General features: G+C 43.8%; 1 protein-coding gene across 1 annotated transcript in view; it reads left to right on the forward strand.

The window, feature by feature from the left end:
* Nucleotides 1-1,072: 1,072 nt before the first annotated feature.
* Nucleotides 1,073-20,664, forward strand: part of LOC309545053 (protein KHNYN-like) — a 66,795-nt gene continuing 47,203 nt past the window's right edge. Inside the window, exons 1-3 of the mRNA XM_082244174.1 lie at nucleotides 1,073-1,179; nucleotides 1,718-1,981; nucleotides 5,882-7,431. Coding sequence (XP_082100300.1) covers nucleotides 1,739-1,981; nucleotides 5,882-7,431 — 1,793 coding nt within the window. The 5' untranslated portion in view covers nucleotides 1,073-1,179; nucleotides 1,718-1,738. The remainder of the gene's footprint in view (nucleotides 1,180-1,717; nucleotides 1,982-5,881; nucleotides 7,432-20,664) is intronic.

The raw sequence follows: 20,664 nt of genomic DNA on the forward strand, positions 1-20,664 counted from the left end.
TTTCATCCTGAAAGAGAAAGACATAATGAGCTAGTATGCATCGCATACTAGCTCATTATCAAATACTTACCTTAGAACGAGCCCCCGCCGTGCTAGCTCGCTTACCTCTATGACGGGCGACATGTCCAGTCGCCCGTCTTCCGGGATTGCGGCATCCAGCCATCTGATTGGCCGGAGCCGCGGTGACGGCACGGGACTCTGAAGGAACGGCACGAGCGGCCGTTCCTTCAGAGCGCATGCGCCAGTGATGTCACTGGCTGCATTTAAGGTAAATATCTCCTAAACGGTACATGTTTAGGAGATATTTACAGTACCTATAGGTAAGCCTTATCATAGGCTTACCTATAGGTAAAAGTGTCAGAGGAGGGTTTACTTCCTCTTTAAGTGGTTAAAGGTTAAGGCCCCTTTCACACTAGTGCGACTTGTCCCGCGATTTTGGACCGCAAAATCGCATGACAAGTCGTTTTCCATTATTTTCAATGAGCCCCATTCATATCAGTGCGTTTTGAAGTCGCACCGACTTCAAAGTAGTTCCTGCACTACTTTGGCCCGATTTTAATGCGTTTTGAGGTATATAGCCATAGCCATTGCTTTCAAAATCGCGTCAAAATCGTTTCGCATAAGTGTGAAAGGGGCCTAATGTGTTTCTCGTCCAAACTGTTTGCACTAGGTACTGTATATGTGACAAAAGGAACAAAAAACGGGTTGATTTATATGGAACGATTTATCGGTCATTACATGATGGTATGATCATTTGCTCTCACGGCCGAGTGTTCGTTTCTCGAAAATGAGTTTGAGCGTTTTTTCATATAGTGTTTGGCCAGCATAAGTTATATTGTGTGCATTTAGAACCACGTTCAGCCCTTATTTTGAAACCCTCTTCAGAGCAGGCTAGAACTATCTCCTGTGGGACATATATTTTCCTTCACGAGTCCTAAACTACAAAAAAATTCCTGCACGTCATGAACTGAAAGTAACAGCAAGCAGTTTTGGTCCTAGCAAAGATGGCGTCACCCATACTACGGAGACAGAGGAGTAAACCTGTATTTTGCCTCTGTTAACACGATAAAAAAAAGAAAGAAAATAAGCTTTTCACTGCTCCTCCCCCCTGTGTGAGCAAAATGTGGAATTCCCCGTAGTCTGACACACACAGGAACTTCCCATCAGTCATCAGGAAGGGTGAGAGAGTGTCTATTTACAGATAGATATTTTTTTTAGTAAGAATGTTATTTCTAGTGCAGAAGGCAGACATGCTGTAGCCACAGAATAGCTAGTCCTAATTGCAGCCTGTTAAAGGAGAACAGCTTAGGTTGGTGATATTTAGAAGGAGCCAAGAAAAAAAAAAACTGAGCACCCAGGTCACCTTTAAAGGACAGCCTTGTGACCCTGAGTATGATATCTGTCACATGTCAGGGAAGTGTTCAGGTATTGCTAAGGTAAGACAGGCACAAACACATTCATGGGGCGGTGATAAAAACAAGGCCTGAACTCTTACAGAATGAGGAAGAAGATGAAAGAAGGCACAGAATATTGTTTCACTTCAGAAAACACAAACAGGTGCAGCCTGTCTCTTGTTATTATCTGAGAAGGAGGAGGAAGTATGCTGAGACAGGTGAGCTGAGCGACGCTGCGTGCAAAACAGTCTGGCCCCAAGAGCTAGCAATCTGCTACTGACATTTCAGAGGATATCCTCTCTTTGCAAAGTCTTTCATATTAGGGACAAGCTGTTCTACCTAAAATGCTGATGGCAGTGGGCGAATATGAGGCTGCGCAAGATGATGAGAGCGTGGATGAGTTTACTGTGCCGCAGGGATCAGAGAAAGCACTGCGAAGGCAGCAAGCGTGCATTGAAAGACTTTTTGGAGTCACCCTGAACATACTTGGAATGCTTATGCAGGATCCCTTACCCCTGCAAGCCACGAGACACCAGCAAATATGGGTTCAACTTAATGGAGAAAGAAGGAGCATCGTCAAAGCTAAGGTAAGGCCGTGGAAAGATCTAGCTTAACATGTTTTGATATACATCATATTAAAATGTTGTTTAAAAAAAAAATAACAAACATGTCCTACTTACCTGCTCTGTGCAGGGGTTTTGCACAGAGCAGACTAGATCCTCCTCTTCTCGGGTCCCCCACCGGCGTGCTGGGCCCCTCCCCTTTGCCAAGTGCCCCCATAGCAAGCCGCTTGCGGTGGGGGCACTCATGCCTGCTACCTCCCGAGCCGGCTCTCTGCGTTTCACAGAGAGTGGCTCAGCCTGGCCCCCCATTCCCGCCCAATTGGCTGTAATTGGCAGCAGCAGACGCCAATGGCTCCTGCTGCTGCATCTCAGCCAATCAGAAGGGAGAGCCTCGGGTCTCGTGCACATCGCTGGATCGAGATTGGGCTTAGGTAAGTATTAGGGGAGGCTGAGGGGGCAGCTGCATGCTGAAAGTTTGCATGAAGAAGGCATGAAGGTAAAAAGCCCTCAGCCTTTACAACCACTTTTAACAATAAGACCCCATCCCAGTCAAAACTTTTTATTTCCTGGTTCTGAATAGAATGGGAAAAGTTAAAACCCTTGTTGGAATTTAATTGATGTCTGTGTCTCCACTTGTGAGATTTTCTTTCACTTCCTGGGTGGTCACCCTGACAGGAAGTAAGCACAATAGTTTGCAATATGGACATGAACAGCTATTTTTTTTTTTTTTTTCCTGGCAGGGGAAGAGTTGCAAAAATTGTTTTATTCCGGTCTGTGGCCACATTGGAAAGGTCCCCCATACATTCTGTGAGGGAAACTTTTCACTACAAGGAAAGCGACAGTTTTAACAAAAAACTCAGAGGTTATATGGTCATATGTAATACTCATCCTTTAGGACATTTGTCAGCGAATTATTCATTTCTTTATTTGTTAAACAGGAGTTGATTTACTGAAACTGGAGAGTGAAAAATCTGGTGCAGCTCTGAATAGAAACCAATCCGCTTCCAGGTTATTTGTCAAAGCCTAACTCTGGGGTCTTCAAACTATGGCCCTCCAGCTGTTCAGGAACTACAATTCCCATCATGCCGAGTCATGTCTGTGAATGTCAGAGTGTTACAATGCCTCATGGAATGTGTAGTTCCACAACAGCTAGGGGGCCCCTAACTTAACAAGCTGAAGTTAGATGCTGATTGCCTACCATGCACAGCTGCACCAGATTTTGCACTCTACAGTTTTAGTAAATGAACCCTCAAGCCTAGTACACACGCAACGATAATCGGCCGACCGATCGTCCGTCTTTTGTCCAGAGTGGTGTTTTGTTGGTTGGAATGTGCCTAGACTGCACACTAATTTTCTCGCCCGACAAAATTCTACTTCAGAAGTGATGTCATGTGTTGGTTTGCTTTCTTTGTGTTCTTTCTTCACTGAGCATGCCCAGACTTGCTCATTCGATTTTTCCTTGTTGAAATCTGTACTGACTGCACGAAAATCGGCGGACAAAAATGTTATAGCCTGCACACCAGATTTTTTTCGGCCGAAAAGTCGGAGTCGGTTGTCGGAAGCATCATACTAACAAGCCGAAAATCAGCAGATCGGTCGTCGGACGAAAATTCCCTGCCAATTTTCGACGCGTGTGTACGAGGCCTCACTCTTTTGCTGTAACAAAGCAAGGCTTTCAGATGTGGTAAAGAATGGGACTGTCCCCATGTGATAGTGCTCAGGCCTAAGCAGCCCATCTCCAGGCCATAAAACTGTCACATGGATGGTGTTAGGCCTGGCCTCTTTTACATAGACAAATTGAACTTGTCATGTTGAGTATCACATGCAGCACCGCCTGTCAAACCCAGCCATTGAAGTCAAATGGACTTCACCGCAACCACAAGCCAAATACTTGGCTTGCAGTTGCGGTGCGATATTTCAATACAAAATCCCACTACAGCCAAGTAACATAAAACAGGGATTCAGGAGACAGCAGTATCACCTACTAAATGTCTGCAAACTGCCTCTAAAAAGCCATCCACCATGAATCACTTTTCCGAGAGATGCCAGAAACTGTTGCTTGTGTGAAAACGGCCTTAGTGGCATCATCCACCCAAGTAAGCTCTACAAGCAATGAAAGTATAGAAAATAAGGTATGTACTGGCACCAAATTACCTTTTTGCTTTCCAATAATAACCCAGCGAGGGCAGAAGATTTAATAGAAGAAAACAATTTTAAAAATGACAACGTCCACTTTAAGAAATGCCTTCAAAGTTTCTAAGGACAAAAAAAAAAAAAAATTCTAAGAGTCGGTTCACACTGGAGCGGCACGACTCTGTACTACTTCGGGGGCGACTTGTGCGTTCCCATGCACCACGTCTTCGGAGCGACTTGCACAGACTTCACATAATGGAAGTCTATGCAAGTCGCTCAGAGGTCGCCCCGAAGTAGTACAGGACCCTTTTTCTAAGTCGGAGCGCCTTGTGTCGCTCCTATTAGAACGGGTCCTGTAGCAGTCAATGGACTGTGAGGAACCGCGACTTGTCAGGCTGACAAGTCGTCTGACAAGTCGCTCTAGTGTGAATCGAGTCTTACAGTGGGTTTTCTCCAGGGCAGGATCCCAAACCTTTTGGTTAAGAAATGATAGAGATCCCAGTACTGATAGGTTCAGGGAACTCCTGAGAGGTGACTCCCCACAGTTCCGTGTGACATCACTGAAGGTGTCTCCCCACAATTCCCTGTGACATCACTTGTTGTAAGTCCATGTTTGGTACTAGTCCAAATATGGACAGCATAACCTGCAACTCTAAAGCTGGATACACACTATACAATTTTCTTTAGATTTTTTCCTTCAGACTTACCAAAACCATATAATATGAGGTCACACCTAAACACTTTCATTTTGTATGCAATCAGGTAGGCCCTTGCACTACATAGTTGAAGGTAAATCTAAAGGAAGTCTACCAACAAAAGTTGTATAGTGTGTATCCAGCTTAAAACCATTGCAGGGCCATGGTTCCTTTATTACTTTTCCTGTATTTGGATCCTGCACTGGGAGAGACTCATGGTGGAGGACATTTTTGAATCTGGAAAGTAATGCCCTGTACACACGAGTCGAAATTCGGCCTGGAATTTTTGTCTGACGACCGATCTGCCAATTTTCGGCTTGTTAGTATGGTGCTTCTGACAACCGACTCCGACTTTTCGGCCAAAAAAATCCTGGTGTGCAGGCTATATAATTTTTGTCGACCATCAAAACACGTCCGATTTTCGTCTCATTAGTACAGATTTCGATGGGGAAAAATCTTATGAGCAAGACTAGGCATGCTCAGAGACGAAAGAACACATACAAAGCAATCCAACACATGACATCACTTCTGAAGTAGAATTCTGTCGTACGGGAAAATTTCTGTGCAGTCTAGAGCACATTCCAACCAACAGACACCACTCTGGACAAAAGACGGACGACCGGTCAGCGGAAATTCGTTGCGTGTGTACGAGGCTTTAGGATGAGTTAGAGCAGACGTTGTTTAAAAAATGCAAGGTTCGATTTACTGACCATTCCCACCCATCCCCAAAATAAAAAATGTCACCACAAGTCCCTTTAAAAAAAACATCTGCTGTAAACATAAAAGATACTATACTCACCTTTCAAGCATCTTATGTCTCAAAATAGTACTGTATCATTGCTTTCCAGCTAGTACAGGTAATCGACAAGCCAGATGGGTTGAATACCTGAAACCCCCCCCTCCATACTGCACAAAACTGTTCCTTTCGCCAGCTTGTACGTCCCATAGTGAGGTACAAGCTGGCGGGAGGAGCAAGATGTGAAATCTTTAAGGTGTAAACTATGTATTCTTGCATGCAATGGTTGCAAAAAAAAAAAATCTTTTGGTGGGTATGGTTTTAAGCATAAAATACAATCATTCTCTTCTGTTCCTTTAGGATTATATTAAAGGACTATGCACCCCAGAGTTAACTGAGGACTTTAACTACCCTCGTGAGATGCACTGCATCTTTGTTGGGGCGGAGGGTCTCTTCCTTGACTGCCTAATTAGAGCTACTTCAGCATGCATCAAACCTCAAAGTCATGGACTAATTCAAATCTCTGGCTTGGCTGAGGGAGTAGTAATGGCCCAAAGTCGAATTCATGCATGTTTAGAAGTTTGTAACACCAAGCCTGAAGACCAAGAGACCTCTATCAAAAGGAAATTTAAGGCTCTGGTAGAAGAACACAATGACCTACATGCACTGGATCTTCTTATTCTTCCAACTTCCACCAAGGAACAGTTACTAGCTCTTGTAGAGGAGGACAAAGAGAGTAGACCGAAACAATCCACAAGCCACCAGAGGGAATGTTATGCAATGAGAAAGCTTCCTCCCCTTCCTGCAGAAATGGAATATCCTAATCCGAGATTTGACAAACCTGTAATATCACAGCTAGGAGATTTAACCAAGACTAGGCCTGTTAAAGGAGTTTTGCGTGAGAGGGCTTCTGAACCTCGTGAACCAGTTAGGAACAATATATGGGATCTAAAAAAACAGCCAGAACCCCTTGGTGTACAGGAAAGACCAGTCATGAAGTTAGATGAATGTGAGTCTTCAGGTTCTTATGTGAATGAAGCAATTGAATTGAATCAAAGGATGGAACCGCTAGTAAAAGATGATGAGGAATTCCAGCAAATATCTGGACTACTGGATACTATTATGAGGTGGGATGACGGAGAACCAGGCTCTCATCACAATTTTTCTTTAGCAACACAAAAAGAGTTTAACATGCTTTTAGACTTTTTCAAGACAATGGGTTATCAGGAATCCATTGTGCTTAAGGTGTTGTCAGAAAATGGCATCCAGGAGCCTTCTCAGATTCTGGACAAAGTTAAATTGGAACAATGTAGTCATAACCATATAGACAATAGCCAAGTACAAAGGCCTTCTACGCTAAAAGGTATGTCACGTGCTCTTTCTAGTAATGATGATGACGATGACTACCTTTTAGAAGTGATGAAATCAGCTGCCAAAAATTGTGGCTATTCACCCAGTGAAATTGTGGACATCGGAGATGGTTCTGTGGCTGGATTTCTAAGGAAACTCAATGAAAAAAATGATTTTGAAGAACATATTATTCAAAGTGTGCCCCAAAGAAAAGGACACGAAGAGAATGATTTACAAATTCCGAAAAACCTTGTTCTAGCAAGGCCTGAGATAAACATTGTTAACCCAACTATGGGAATGGGTGATCTACTGAAGAACACACCAATGGGTAATAATCACCCCGTTGAGGATATCTTTCATGGTGGCCTTGAGCCAGAAAATATGGGCATAGAACAACCCAAAGATGCAACTGGTAAGGAAGAATGCAATGCACCTATTGTGACTGGAGCGCAGCGATTTAATGAAGCAATGCAGACTCCTTTCCAGCTTAACCTAAGAAATGAAAAAGGAAATGACCAACTGAGACATATCATTATAGATGGAAGTAATGTGGCCATGATGTAAGTAATGATTTCAATTCCAGTTCAATTCTATAAACATATATAATTGGGCTGATGTGTACTCGGGGCACTACAACCCTTATTTTTAGAGAGCCAAATGGTACATTATTTGTATATGGAGCTTTATCGGTGCCTAGGAGTCAAAAAGCAACACACAATTTTTTTTTTTTTTTTTTTTTTTACTGTATGTGAACAAGTATGAATTATTATTATCATTATCATATGAATTATTATGATTTTGTTGTAAGCCTCCATCTAGATTGGAGGTATTATGGCAATTAAAACCAAACACTACATCATATACAACCTGTGAAAAATGTACATATGCATGTTTTTTTTTTTTTTATATTTATCATTTTATTTTAATTTCATTTACACAGCACACTATCATACACAGAATAAGGTTAACCAAATACAGAGTCATTATCTATGCGTATACCACCTATTTAGCTTATCTGGTGTATTGTACCACCTAGTTAAGATCTTATAATTTATTTCTTGAATTTTGGTACATTTTGTTGGTCTAAATATTGCCCTGAATATCCTCTGTTTTTGTGTTTCCGTTATGTTCATATTTAGTTCTTGTTTCCATCTTTCCAGCCATTTTAATCTTGGCTGGCTTAGTGGTGTAATCAATATTTTATATAAGCTAGATAGTGGCCGTTCTACCCCCCCTGCTTTCTCACATAATTTTTCAAAGGATGTCAATGGTTTCTTAAATTTTCCAGGATCAGGTAATGTCTCCAGAAAATGCCGTAGTTGAAGTGCCTCCCACAGACGTAGGCCATACGGTCCCTCCTCTTCTGTTAACCTAGCGATTGTGGGCCACCCCTGTTGATTCACAAAAGACTTAATGCTTTCTTGCCCTGTTTCCCTTAATTTTTTGAAATGTTGTCTGTCCAGGCCCGGTGTAAACTCGGGATTCCCTAGGACCGGGTACAACGGGGACTCTGTTGTAATTAGATTCTGTCTCAGGGACTGCTGATAGCCTATCCTTAATGTATTTCCCATTAAGGGGTGTATCTTTAAAGTTTTAGGGAGTATCTTATAACACCAAATCGCTCTTTTCAGTGATACTGTGGTCTGGGCTTGTTCTATTTGGACCCATCTTTTCACTTCCCCCTGATGCCACCAGTCCAGAATTCGATTCAAATGAATAGCATGATAGTACCTGCGCAGATCAGGAACTGCTAGTCCACCCATGTCTTTCGGTAGTGACAAGCTATTACGAGCTATCCGCGGCTTTTTCCCTGCCCATATATATCTACCAAATATCCCGTTTACAATTTTAAAGAAGCTATTCGGTATTTTGATAGGGAGCGCTCTTATTATATACAAGTATTTTGGTAGAATATTCATTTTTATTAAATTTCCTCTGCCAAACCATGACTGGAGACCTCCTCTCCATTGTTCCAGCGTTTTCTTTGTCTCTTCAATCAAGGGGATTAAATTTAACTCATAAACTTGGGTTAGGTTTGCCGTTATATACGTTCCTAGATACTTCACAGCTTTCTCTACCCATACGAATCCGAAATTGCTCTTTAGTCTAGCCTTGTTTACCTCTGCTACTCCTACTCCCAGCGCTTCAGATTTCCCGTAATTAATTTTAAAATTAGATAGTTCTCCATACTGTTTAAATTCCTTCAACAGTACCGGGATCGAGATTTCTGGCTCTGTCAATGTAAACAGTAGATCGTCCGCATACGCTGCGATTTTGTATTGTTCTTTCCCTACCGTGACACCTTTTTATATCCGGGTTAAGTCGGATTTTATGCAAAAAGGGTTCTAGAGTGAGTGCGAAGAGCAGGGGGGACAATGGACATCCCTGTCTTGTACCATTTTTTTATGCGTAAGGGTTCCGATAATATCCCGTTCACTTTTACCCTTGCTGTTGGATTAGAATAAACCCTAGATATTCTTTCCCGCATCATTTCTCCTACTCCTATGTACTTGAGCACCGACTGCATAAAGGCCCATTCGACTCTGTCGAAGGCCTTTTCTGCGTCGGTGCTCAGTATAACGCTCGGTGTTTCTGTTTTAGTGACTACATGAATCAAATTTAGAACCCTCGTTTTACTATCTTTGGCTTCTCTCGCAGGCATAAAGCCCACCTGATCGAGGCCAATTATTTTCGGGAGTACCTTTGCCATTCTTGCCGCTAGAATTTTTGTGTATATTTTTAAATCTGTATTCAGAAGCGATATGGGCCTATAACTTCCACAGCTCGCTGGGTCTTTACCCTCTTTTAGTATTAATGTTAAATAAGCTGTTAACGTGTCTCTAGACAATGTCCCCCCCTGGTCCCCTTTTGTTAAACAGTCTTTCCATGTATGGTCCCAAAATAGGGGCCAATACATGGAAGTACTGTGGTGTCAATCCGTCTGGACCTGGTGCCTTACCTTTTTTCATATTTTTTATTGTCTGCTCTATTTCCTCCTGTGAGATGTCTTTCCAGCTCCTCTCTCTCTTCCTCAGTGATTTTGGGTATTCCCGACTTAACTAGATACTCTTCCCTTTCTTTCCCACTTCCGGTAAATTATAAAGTGATGAGTAGAAGTTCCTAAACTCTTCTGTTATTTTTTCTGGTATTACTTTCTTAATACCTTCTGGTGATACAATCTGTGGTATATATGATCTTGTCTTTTGGCTCTGGATAGATCTTGCTAGGGTCTTTCCGCATTTGTTCCCTGACTCGTATATAACTTTCCTTGATATTTGTGTGGCGGCTTTGGCTCTATACTGCATTAAATCTAGTATCTGCTTTCTTACCACACTCAATTCTCCTAATGCTGTATTTACCTTTTTCTTTTTATGCTCAGTTTCTAGTATTTTCAGTTTATCTAATAATGTCAGTAATTGCCTATTCCTTTCCCTTTTTATTCTTGCGCCATGCTTAATTAATATCCCTCTTATCACTGATTTGTGTGCCTCCCATAGTGTGCCGTCATATGCATGTTTTCATGTGTAGCACCACACCCAAAGGAGCTGCTTTGTAATTTGTGTTCTCTGTTCTGCATGACATTACTGCAGTAATCAGTGCTATACATATGCACTGTTACTGTAAAAATGACACTAGCAGTGAAGGAGTTAACTTTATTGGAGAGGGAGGGGTTAAGTGTGTCCCTAGGGCCGTGTTTCTAACTGTGATTGGCTGTGGCTACTAGTGTAAGAACAGAGATCAACGGTCCTACATAGTAGAACCGTGTGATCTCCATTCTTACACACGGAAGAATGACAGGCGGCTTTGTTTACATTAGCCGCCTGCCTTTCTTCCGGTGTAACCGACGATCACGAGTGCCCGGCGGACATCGGGTCCGCCGGGCACATGCGCGCGCGGGGGGGGGGTCCATGACCGAGCGGGAGCGCGCCTCCGGCGGCGCGCTCGCTCCCTAGAGCCTCACAGGCTAGCGACATAGTCCTATGTCACTTTGCCTGTGAGGGGCTGACTGCCGCAGTAAATAGTTGTGCGGCGGTCGGCAAGCAGTTAAAGTTAATTTGCGTGTAATAGCAGGCCTCACAATACTTTTGACAATATAGTATACCTTTTAACTTGGCTGTGAGTTAGTACCATGAAATAGACACAAGAGTGGTGAATTAACTCAATGTATTGGTATGAGTTAGAATAAATGGTGACTTGAGCATACAGAAGGTAGGTTCAGACAGTCCGCTAGACAGTTTAATCACTATGCCAAGGTAACTTAGAATAAAGTTCTGCACTACTAGACTAGAATTAACTCATAAGTCAGCAATAAACAATGCATAGAAACCTGAACTGCGATGTAAATATTAGTACTATAACTAGTTCAGAGTGCACTCTAGGAGAATGGCTAGGATAAAATGCAATGTCCTCTGAAAGGTACCTCTTGGCATAGGGAATAGGTGGAGGTCTCTGTGTAGCAGCTGTAAAGGGCAGTCTTTAGTCCGAACTCTTCAGCTGGCTAGCAGTGGAATCCCAGTTGCAACGTTGGTGCACTTGAGAATTGTCCTAGTCGAGCCTGCAGGCAGCAATAAGGCTACTAGATTGCTGTACGGTCAGTTCCTAAAGGGCTTTTGTCTCTCTAGCAACAGATAGTAAATCTGCACAGCAGCAGCTTTCCAGTCCCAATCATACTACAACTTACCATCTGGTAACGCACAGCGATTAGTCCGCTCTCTGCTCTGTACCTAGTAGGGTTGCCACCTCATCTCTTTAAACCAGGACACATAATTACACAGGTTCTGTGGCTGATTAAGGTGTACGTTTAATAAACTGAGAGGTTTTCTCTCAGTTCACTTCTCGGCAGTTCTCAGAGAAGAATTATCTCCTCTGGCACCCTGTTTAATAGGCCGAAAACTTCACTTCTCACAGGGTGATCAGAGGAGAAGTTTTTCCTCTGAAAACGGCCTAGATCCGTGTATAACTGGGTGGACTGCCTGTAATCTCACGAGATATTGTGAGATTACAGTGCCGCCAAGTTTAAAAAGTGAAACCAAAGTTTAAAAGAACTGGTAATGACATGTTCTGACACATGAAAACTAACTGAATATCTATCTATACACATACAGTATATATACATGTATATACAGTGTGTATGTATGTATGTGTGTGTGTATGTATGTATGTATGTATATATATATATATATATATATATATATATATATATATATATATATATATATATACATTTTTTATTATTAATTTTGAACCCACTGGTGCTGATATATAGGAAGAAAGAAGTCTTCTTCCTCTGATCTCACCAGCTTCTCTCCCTGATTCTCCACCTCTGAGCTGGAGAATCTGGAATGGAGATATTTCAGAGTAACGGCTGTGAGATCTTCAGATCTCACTTTTCTAAACAGGCCGTTTGTGACAGAACGGTCATGTACTGTGATGAGAAGCGAAGAACATGTTCTCTGCTCTTCATCTAAGCTATCTAAACCGGTACACACCAGAGTCCGGATCACGACTTTTCTCTGTTTATTAAAAGTACACCTAAGGTGGTAATTAAACTCACTTATTGCCTTCTCTGCATTATATTAGCCTCAGGACCTATGTAATTTATATCTGTCCTGGTTTAAAGGGATGAGGTGGCAACCCTGGTACCCAGGTGTCACTTGTTGTCAGCACACCATTATGCAATAAAATATGCCACGTAGACGAATACACCATACACATAAAACCAGCGCTTATAAAGTCCTTAGCAGAATCACGATGCCTGTAAACTTGTTTTCCCTCTTATAGCATATTCAATCTCTCACCAGACTGCATGATCCTTCAAAAGGTGGGTCAAAATAAAGCTGTGTTTCCAAATTAGTTATGGTGTCTTCTTTTTTATTTATTTAGTATCCTTCACATTTCCAATTTGGTAACTCAAAAGTGAAAGGAAAAACTATGTAGTGACTTTGAGCATACTACACTAATCAAAACTTAAAGTGGTTTTAAATGCAGAAGGCTTTTTTATCTTAATGCATTAAGATAAAAAGCCTTCTGTGTGCAGCAGCCCCCCTAATACTTACCTGAGGTCCATTTAGATCCAGTGATGTTGCAGGCATGTCTCGTCTGCCCGTGACTCCCCTCCTTATTGGCTGCTGTCAGTCAGCCAATAAGAGAAAGGGGCGAGCCGAGTCGCGCTCCATGTCTGACTGGACACAGGAAACTTTGGCTCGGCTCAGGTGCCCCCATAGCAAGCTGCTTGCTGTGGGGCAACCCAACTGGAAGGAGGGGCTAGGAGCACAGAAGAGGGACCCGAGAGAAGGAGGATCTGGGCTGCTCTGTGCAAAACCATTACACAGAGCAGGTAAGTATGACATGTAAGTTATTTTTAACCAAAAAAAAAAAACGAGACTTTACAATCAATTTAATAAAGTATTGCGTATATATGAAAGTTCATGCCTTAGAGCACCAGGTGATTTATTCCTACCCAAACTTACATTTCAATATACTCTTACCAAGCTATGTTATTTGCATATAATAACTTCCCAGCGTTTCAATCCTTGTGATGTATTTATCCAAATCAAAACAATTGTTTCTAGTGTAATACAGTTACAACAAATATCAAATGTAATTGTGTTCACATAAAACCATGCCAGAATAAATAACCTTGTGCATTCCCGTTCACATGCGTCAACCCTTATTCCAATTTACTCGTACCCAAAACCAGGTTTGTTTTAGAGATATCTCCAAAACAAACCTATTCCTTCGTCTCCACAAACTCTCTTCTGGTCAGATCTTTCCTCTGTTATATAAAAGGTATTCATATTAAAAAAATAGTGACCATAGTGCAGCAGAATTACATAAAAAAAAAAAATGTATTACAACACCAAATGCTCCCATGCAGTAAGAAACACAACAAGGCCAGAATCCAAGATAATGGATCAACTACTTCATCCTTTGATAAAGTCAGAATGTGACGTCAGACACATATCAGAAACCGGAAGTACTCAATCCACCTTCTTTTGGGTTACCAACTTGGGGTGTAAATAAATTTAAAAAAAAGACCCTACAACCATTTTAGAAAGACAACCTTATTTTGACCCACATTTTTAAGGGTTATGTAGTCTGGTGATAGTTTAAATATGCTTTAAGCGGGAAAACAAGTTCACAGGCAACAATATTATGCTAAGGTTTTTTTTAAGGGCTGGTTTTATTTGTATACCGTTGTGCAGCAATGGTGGTGCACACTGGACAGAGATGTGCATCCTCTACAGCCTGAGAAAATGCAGCGCTTTCCCCTCCTCCTGGAAATCTACCTCTGGGAAATGCAGTTCGAAAACTCTAGATTACAGTAAGGTCTCTCTCATCTGGACTACAGTTCCCACAGTGTAATGCTACCTTACGCAGTTGATTGAAATCTTCCTGCTCAGCAGCTCCCTCCTTTTGCTGATATAGCTGTTAAAAGTTCAGCACTGCAGGGCAGCAGCTACAAAGATCAGCGGCAGCCAGTGTTTATCTTAAGCCCCGTACACACGCGTCGAAAATTGGCAGGGAATTTTCGTCCGACGACCATTCTGACGATTTTCGGCTTGTTAGTATGATGCTTCTGACAACCAACTCCGACTTTTTGGCTGAAAAAAATCTGGTGTGCAGACTATAAAATTTTTGTTGGCCGTAAACACAACGGCGGATTTTCGTGCAGTCAGTACAGATTTCGACAGGGAAAAATCTGATGAGCAAGTCTGGGCATGCTCAGAGAAGAAAAAACATTCGTATGCAGTCTAGGCACATTCCAACCAACAAAACACCACTCTGGACAAAAGACGGACGACCGGTCGGCCGATAATCGTTGCGTGTGTACGGGGCTTTACTCTCCATTCTTAGCCAAGCACCTGGCTACACATGAATACAAATTCTATAGTGACCATCTTTGGTTAAGTAAACTTTATTTTATATTGGTAGTGTTCTAGGTCTTCTCACTTCTCCCTCTGTGGTCTTCCTCTAGGTTTTGCAGTACTCACTATACGGTATATGTAGCTTTGGTGTATGTTGAATTACCTATATCTTTCTGACAAAGCTAAGCACAAAACGCATTGGTTACTCTTCCTCACAACTGTTTACATGGGATACAGTATACTGAACCAAGGATGGCCAACCTGTATTTTTGAAAACATGCATATGCTTATGTTTTGCACAGGTTGTAAATTAGGTAGTGTTCAGAAATATTATGACAATTAGCCTCTTGGCCCCAGCCGCACGCACATATGTGACCTCTCACTGGCTTGATGCAAAGCGGTAGCATATTTGTGTACATTGGTGCAAATACAGCTGTGCTGAGAGCACGCGACCTGCACGCTCCCGACATAGTTACCGGCTGCTGACAGAAAGCTCCTGATCGCTGCTTGCAATCGGGTGCTTTCTGATCATGTGACAGCCAATCACGGCGCTCACATGATCATAAACTCTGCCCCACCTCAAGGGAACCTAAGCCCCTTGAAGGGCCAGGAGGAGACGGCTCCAATGGTTTTAAAAGCCATTTGGTTATGGAAGCTTATCACAGTTGATGAAATCTTAATAGAACTTCCTAATGTTTTAATATGTATTAATACAATGAAAAGGGGGTGTGATCTGGATCGACCAACTGAGTAGCGTGCCTCCATCCCAAAAAGTATGCAAATCTGTTTCTGTTTGTATTAATACAATGAAGTACCATGATTTTAAACACATGAAAATGTGTTGCCCTTTGATGCCCAGTCACCAATAAAGTCCCATATACAAATACCATTTCTGGCTCAATAGTTTAAATCTGTACTATGCTGTGTTCAACACTGCACTTATCATCTTGGAAATAGTTTTCTTGATTTTTACATTAGCAAAACAATTTAAATGTATGAAATGTTTATGGTATTATTATATGATGAAAAGCCAGGTTAAAGTTTTCAGTCTTTTTTTTAGAAAATAAACTGAATGCACTAAGATATATCTGACATGTACTGTGTGATGAAGAAATTGCACCATCGTGCATTTTTGCTGCTGCCCTTAGCAGAAGTGAATGATTACTCTAGATCAGGGGTAGGCAACCTTTTGAGAACAGTGTGCCGAAAATAGTTTTCATAGTAATTGAGGGTGCGGCTTTTCTTAAAAAAAAAAAATGTCAACTTCATCCTCTCGATCACGAAAAGGAATTTTTATAAAACAAATGCTGTAAACTACTTTCACGCCTCAGATCAGTCCCAATTCCTAAAACTTCACACATCAGATCAGCCCCAATTCCTGCACCTCTAGTCCTCAAATCAGTCATAATTCATGCACCTTCGCACCTCAGATTACAATACCCCCCTGCTCATCTGTCTCACCACTTAAACCCCCTGCTCATCTGTCTCACCACTGAAACTTCCTGCTTTTCTGTCTCACCGCTGAACCCCCTTCTTATGTGTCCTAATACTGAACCCATTTGCTTATCTGTCCCACCACTGTATCCCCCTTTCTCATCTGCCCCACCACTGTGCCTCCTGCAAATCTGCCCCATTACTTTAAACACCTGCTCTTCTGCCCCATTACTTTAACCACCTGCTCTTCTGCCCCACCACTGTAACCCCCCTGCTCATCTGTCCCACCAATGTACCACCTTTCTCATCTGCCCCACCACTAAAGCCCCCTGCATGTCTGCCAAACCACTGTACCTCCCTGCACGTCTGCTCCACCTCTGTACCCCCTGCTCTTCTACCCCACTGATGAACTCCCTTCTCATCTCTTCCACCACTGTACCTCCTGCACATCTCCCCCACCACTGTACCGCCCTGTACATCTGCCCCACCGCTGTAGCCCCCTCCTCTCTTGTTCACTGCTGAACCCCCTTCTCATCTGTCCCAACACTGAACCCCCCCCTGCTCTTTGTCCCACTGCTGAATGGCCTTCTCATCTGTTCCAACATTGAACCCCCCCCTTGCCCATATGCCCCACTGCTGAAAACCCCTGCCCATCTGCCCCACTGCTGTACCCCCCTGGTCATCTGCTGTACCCCCCTGCTCATCTGCCCCACTGCTGTACCCTCTTTTCATCTGGTGCAGGGAAGCAGAGACGAGACATAGCTACCTGTCCTTGCATGCTCATCCCACTTATCCGCCTGTCGCATCCAGCCCAGATGCTTGTATGTGATGTCACATACAAGCAGCTGGAATGGATGCACAGTGATGAGCTGAGGTCAGGGGCATTTTCTGAAAGCAGTGGGCAAGATCATAAGCTGGGCCCTCCCAGCTAAGAAAAAGGGCAGCGCGCCATGGCAAAAAGTAGGTGTGGTTTTAATTGCGCTGAATACTGGCTTTGGATTAAATCATTGCTGCTCAACCTGTGGTCCACCAGCTGTTGCAGAACTACAAGTCCCATGAGGCATTGCAAAGCTGACAATTAAAGGCATGAGTCCCAAAGGCAGAGGCATGATAGGACTTGTAGTTCTGCAACAACTGGAGGGCCACAGGTTGAGCACCCATTGATTAAAGGGACGCAGAGTGCAGGGGTTCATTAATTAAGTGATGCAAAGGTTCAGTTGTAAGTGAGGCAGAATTGAAGGGTCAGGAGTAAGTTACACCGAGTAAGAAATTACACTTTGCTACAATGTAAAGTAGTGAGTGTACAGCTTGTATAACAGTGTAAATTTGCTGTCCCCTCAAAATAACTCAACACACAGCCATTAATGTCTAAACCACTGGCAACCCAAGTGAGTACACCCCTAAGTGAAAATGTCCACATTAGGCCCAATTAGCCATTTTCCCTCCCTGGTGTCATGTGACTTGTTAGTGTTACAAGGCCTCAGGTGTAAATAGGGAGCAGGTGGATTCAATTTGGTGTTATCGCTCTCACTCTCTCATACTGGTCAATGGAAGTGCAACATGGCACCTCATGGCAAAGAACTCTCTGAGGATCTGAAAAAGAGAATTGTTGCTCTAAATAAGGATGGCCTTAAGAAGATTGCTAAGACCCTGAAACTGAGCTGCAGCATGGTGGCCAAGGCCATACAGCGGTTTAACAGGACAGGTTCTATTCAGAACAGGCCTCGCCATGGTCAACCAAAAAAGTTGAGAGCACGTGCTCAGCGTCCAATCCAGAGGTTGTTTTTGGGAAATGGACATATGAGTGCTGCAGAGGTTGAGAGGGTGGGGGTCAGTCTATCACTGCTCAGACCATACGCACCAAATTGGTCAGCATGGCTGTCATCCCAGAAGGAATCCTCTTCTATACATGATGCACAAGAAAGACCGCAAACAGTTTGCTGAAGACAAGCAGACTAAGGACATTGATTACAGGAACCATGTCCTGTGGTCTGATGAGACCAAGATAAACCTATTTGGTTCAGATGGGGTCAAGCGTGTGTGACGGCAACCAGGTGAGGAGTACAAAGACAAGTGTGTCTTGCCTACAGTCAATGATGATGGTGAGTGTCATGGTCTGGGGCTATATGAGTGCTGCCGGTGCTGGGGAGCCGGCACTGGGGAGCTGTAGTTCTTTGAGGGAATCATGAGTGCCAACATGTACTGTGACATACTGAAGCAGAGCATGAGCCCTCCCTTCGGAGACTATGCCGCAGGGCAGTATTCCAACATAACGACCCCAAACACACCTTCAAGACGACCACTGCCTTGCTAAAGAAGCTGAGGGTAAATGTGATGGACTGGCCAAGCATGTCTGCAGACCTAAACCCTATTGAGCATCTGTGGGACATCCTCAAACGGAAGGTGGAGGAGCCCAATGACTCCAGTGGAGACGTGAAGATCTGGTTAATTCCATGCCCAAGAGGATTAAGGCAGTGCTGGAAAATAATGGTGACCACACAAAATATTGACAATTTGGGCCCAAATTGGACATTTCACTTAGGGCTCTTTCACACGGCCGCTCCGTGTGTCCGCAAATCATCCTATTTTTTTGCGGATGATTTGCGGACATAATGTAAGTCTATGGCATTGCGGATATCAGCGGAATACCATCCACTGACATCCGATTTTCCTCCTTTCAGTTCTGTTCCGTTTTTTGGAATGGAACAGAACCCTATTTTTCCTCCGTTCAAAAAAGGAAAGGAAGGAAAATCGGATGTCAGCGGTGTCATCCGCTGACATCCGCAATCCCCATAGACTTACATTATGTCCGCATATCATCCGCAAACGGATGGGATGATATGCGGACATACGGAGCGGATGACACAAATGTCATCCGCTCCGTGAAAAAAAAAAAAAAAGTCTATGGCATTGCGGATATCAGCGCAATACCATCCGCTGACATCCGATTTTTCCTCCTTTCAGTTCTGTTCCATTTTTTGGAACGGAACAGAACCCTATTTCTCTTACGTCCTCTGACAGTCGCCGCCACTTCATATTCATCACTAATGGGGTTATTGACCTTTGCTCCGCAGGAGTAGCTAGGCAACAAAATAGTTAATATCAAAGCTTTTAGCATATCCCACCCCTAGGGGGTGGTCCCCTCAGTCAATACCTCCCTGCTTCCTGCATTCCCAACTCAGTTTCTAATGCCTAGCTAAGGAGTAGGCTGGCTGTTCCTGTGCTGGGGCTCTCAGTCTCAGCTTCTTTTCTCTTTTTGATTTTATTTGGAGTTTTTTTTTCTTCTCTTTCTTTTACTTAGCTGTTTATTTTCAGCATTAGTTAGCTTCTTCTGATGAAGATGATCATGCGGAGCTGGGTCTCGGACTGGCCACCCTGGATCCCAGGGTTCAGGGCCAGGGGCTTCCCAGCCTGCCATCGAGCGATCAGCACAGGTTTCCCTGGCACATTGAATGACCCATCCCTGTTCGCTGCAGGGATGCTATCTGTGAGGTGGCTACCTCACTGGACACCATTGCGGTTTCGCACCGCAGTTCCATTGCGACACTCCCTGTCCTCAGTACAGCGGTTTGGTCGCTGGAGCAGGCTCCCCACGCCATCCGGACTGGTAAGTGTATCTCTATGTGGGGACCTGTCTATTGGGTGTCAGTCTGGGACTGTGTGACCCTGCATGTCTGTGTGGCTGCTGAGCATCCTGTCAGTTCCTGTGTGGAATTACTGCCTGTGTGTGGGCTGCGAGGGGGGGGGGGGCTCTCCTGCTCTGCTGAGTGCATACATGAAGCAGTCTGGTTTTGGACATGCTGTGCGGCAATCGCTGCGGCGATCCGCCATTTTTTTGCGGCAGAATGATGGTGGCCGGTTCTGTGTGGTAAGGCGCGGCGTTTTGGCGCCAACCGCCGCCATTTTGGCGGCGATCGATCAGGCCACATGTCGGCGCCATTTTCTATTTGCCTATGCAGTCCTCAGCCGAGCGGCCATGTTTGTGTAGCCTTACATAGGCTTTACAGGGGCGGTCAGTCATTGCATCACTTCCTTTTGCTCTGGGACAGCGATCGGTGCAGCAGCCTGTGTGATCTCTCCAGGTTTTTACCTTTCCATTTTCCTGTATTCCTTGCCTAGTGTTCTTATCCCTGTGGGGGTCGGGGTATTCAGTGGGTGCGGTGGGCTACGCTCGCTGCGATCTTAAAGGGGCAGTACTCCTTTTTTCCTAATACTGCTGGGGCATGGATTCTCAGGATTGCAAGTTTCCTCCCACCTTGGTGGGGGGCCAAGGGGCTGCTGCTTCCCCCGAGGGGGCTGATCTGGCTACTATTGTGGCAAATTTGGCTGCTCAGGTGCAGATGCTGGTGGCTGATCGATCCACAAAACGGCCCAGGGTGTCTATTTCCTCTGATTCAGAGGGCGATGGGGCTGCTATGGCTGGAGTGCCCTTCTCAGGGTCTCACTCATCTCTAGACCTTGTAGGGTCTGAGGGGGAGGCTGAGGTGGAAG

Source organism: Pelophylax lessonae (genome assembly GCF_965119305.1).
Source record: "Pelophylax lessonae genome assembly, chromosome: 1".
In the NCBI taxonomy this organism is placed as follows: Eukaryota; Metazoa; Chordata; class Amphibia; order Anura; family Ranidae; genus Pelophylax; species Pelophylax lessonae.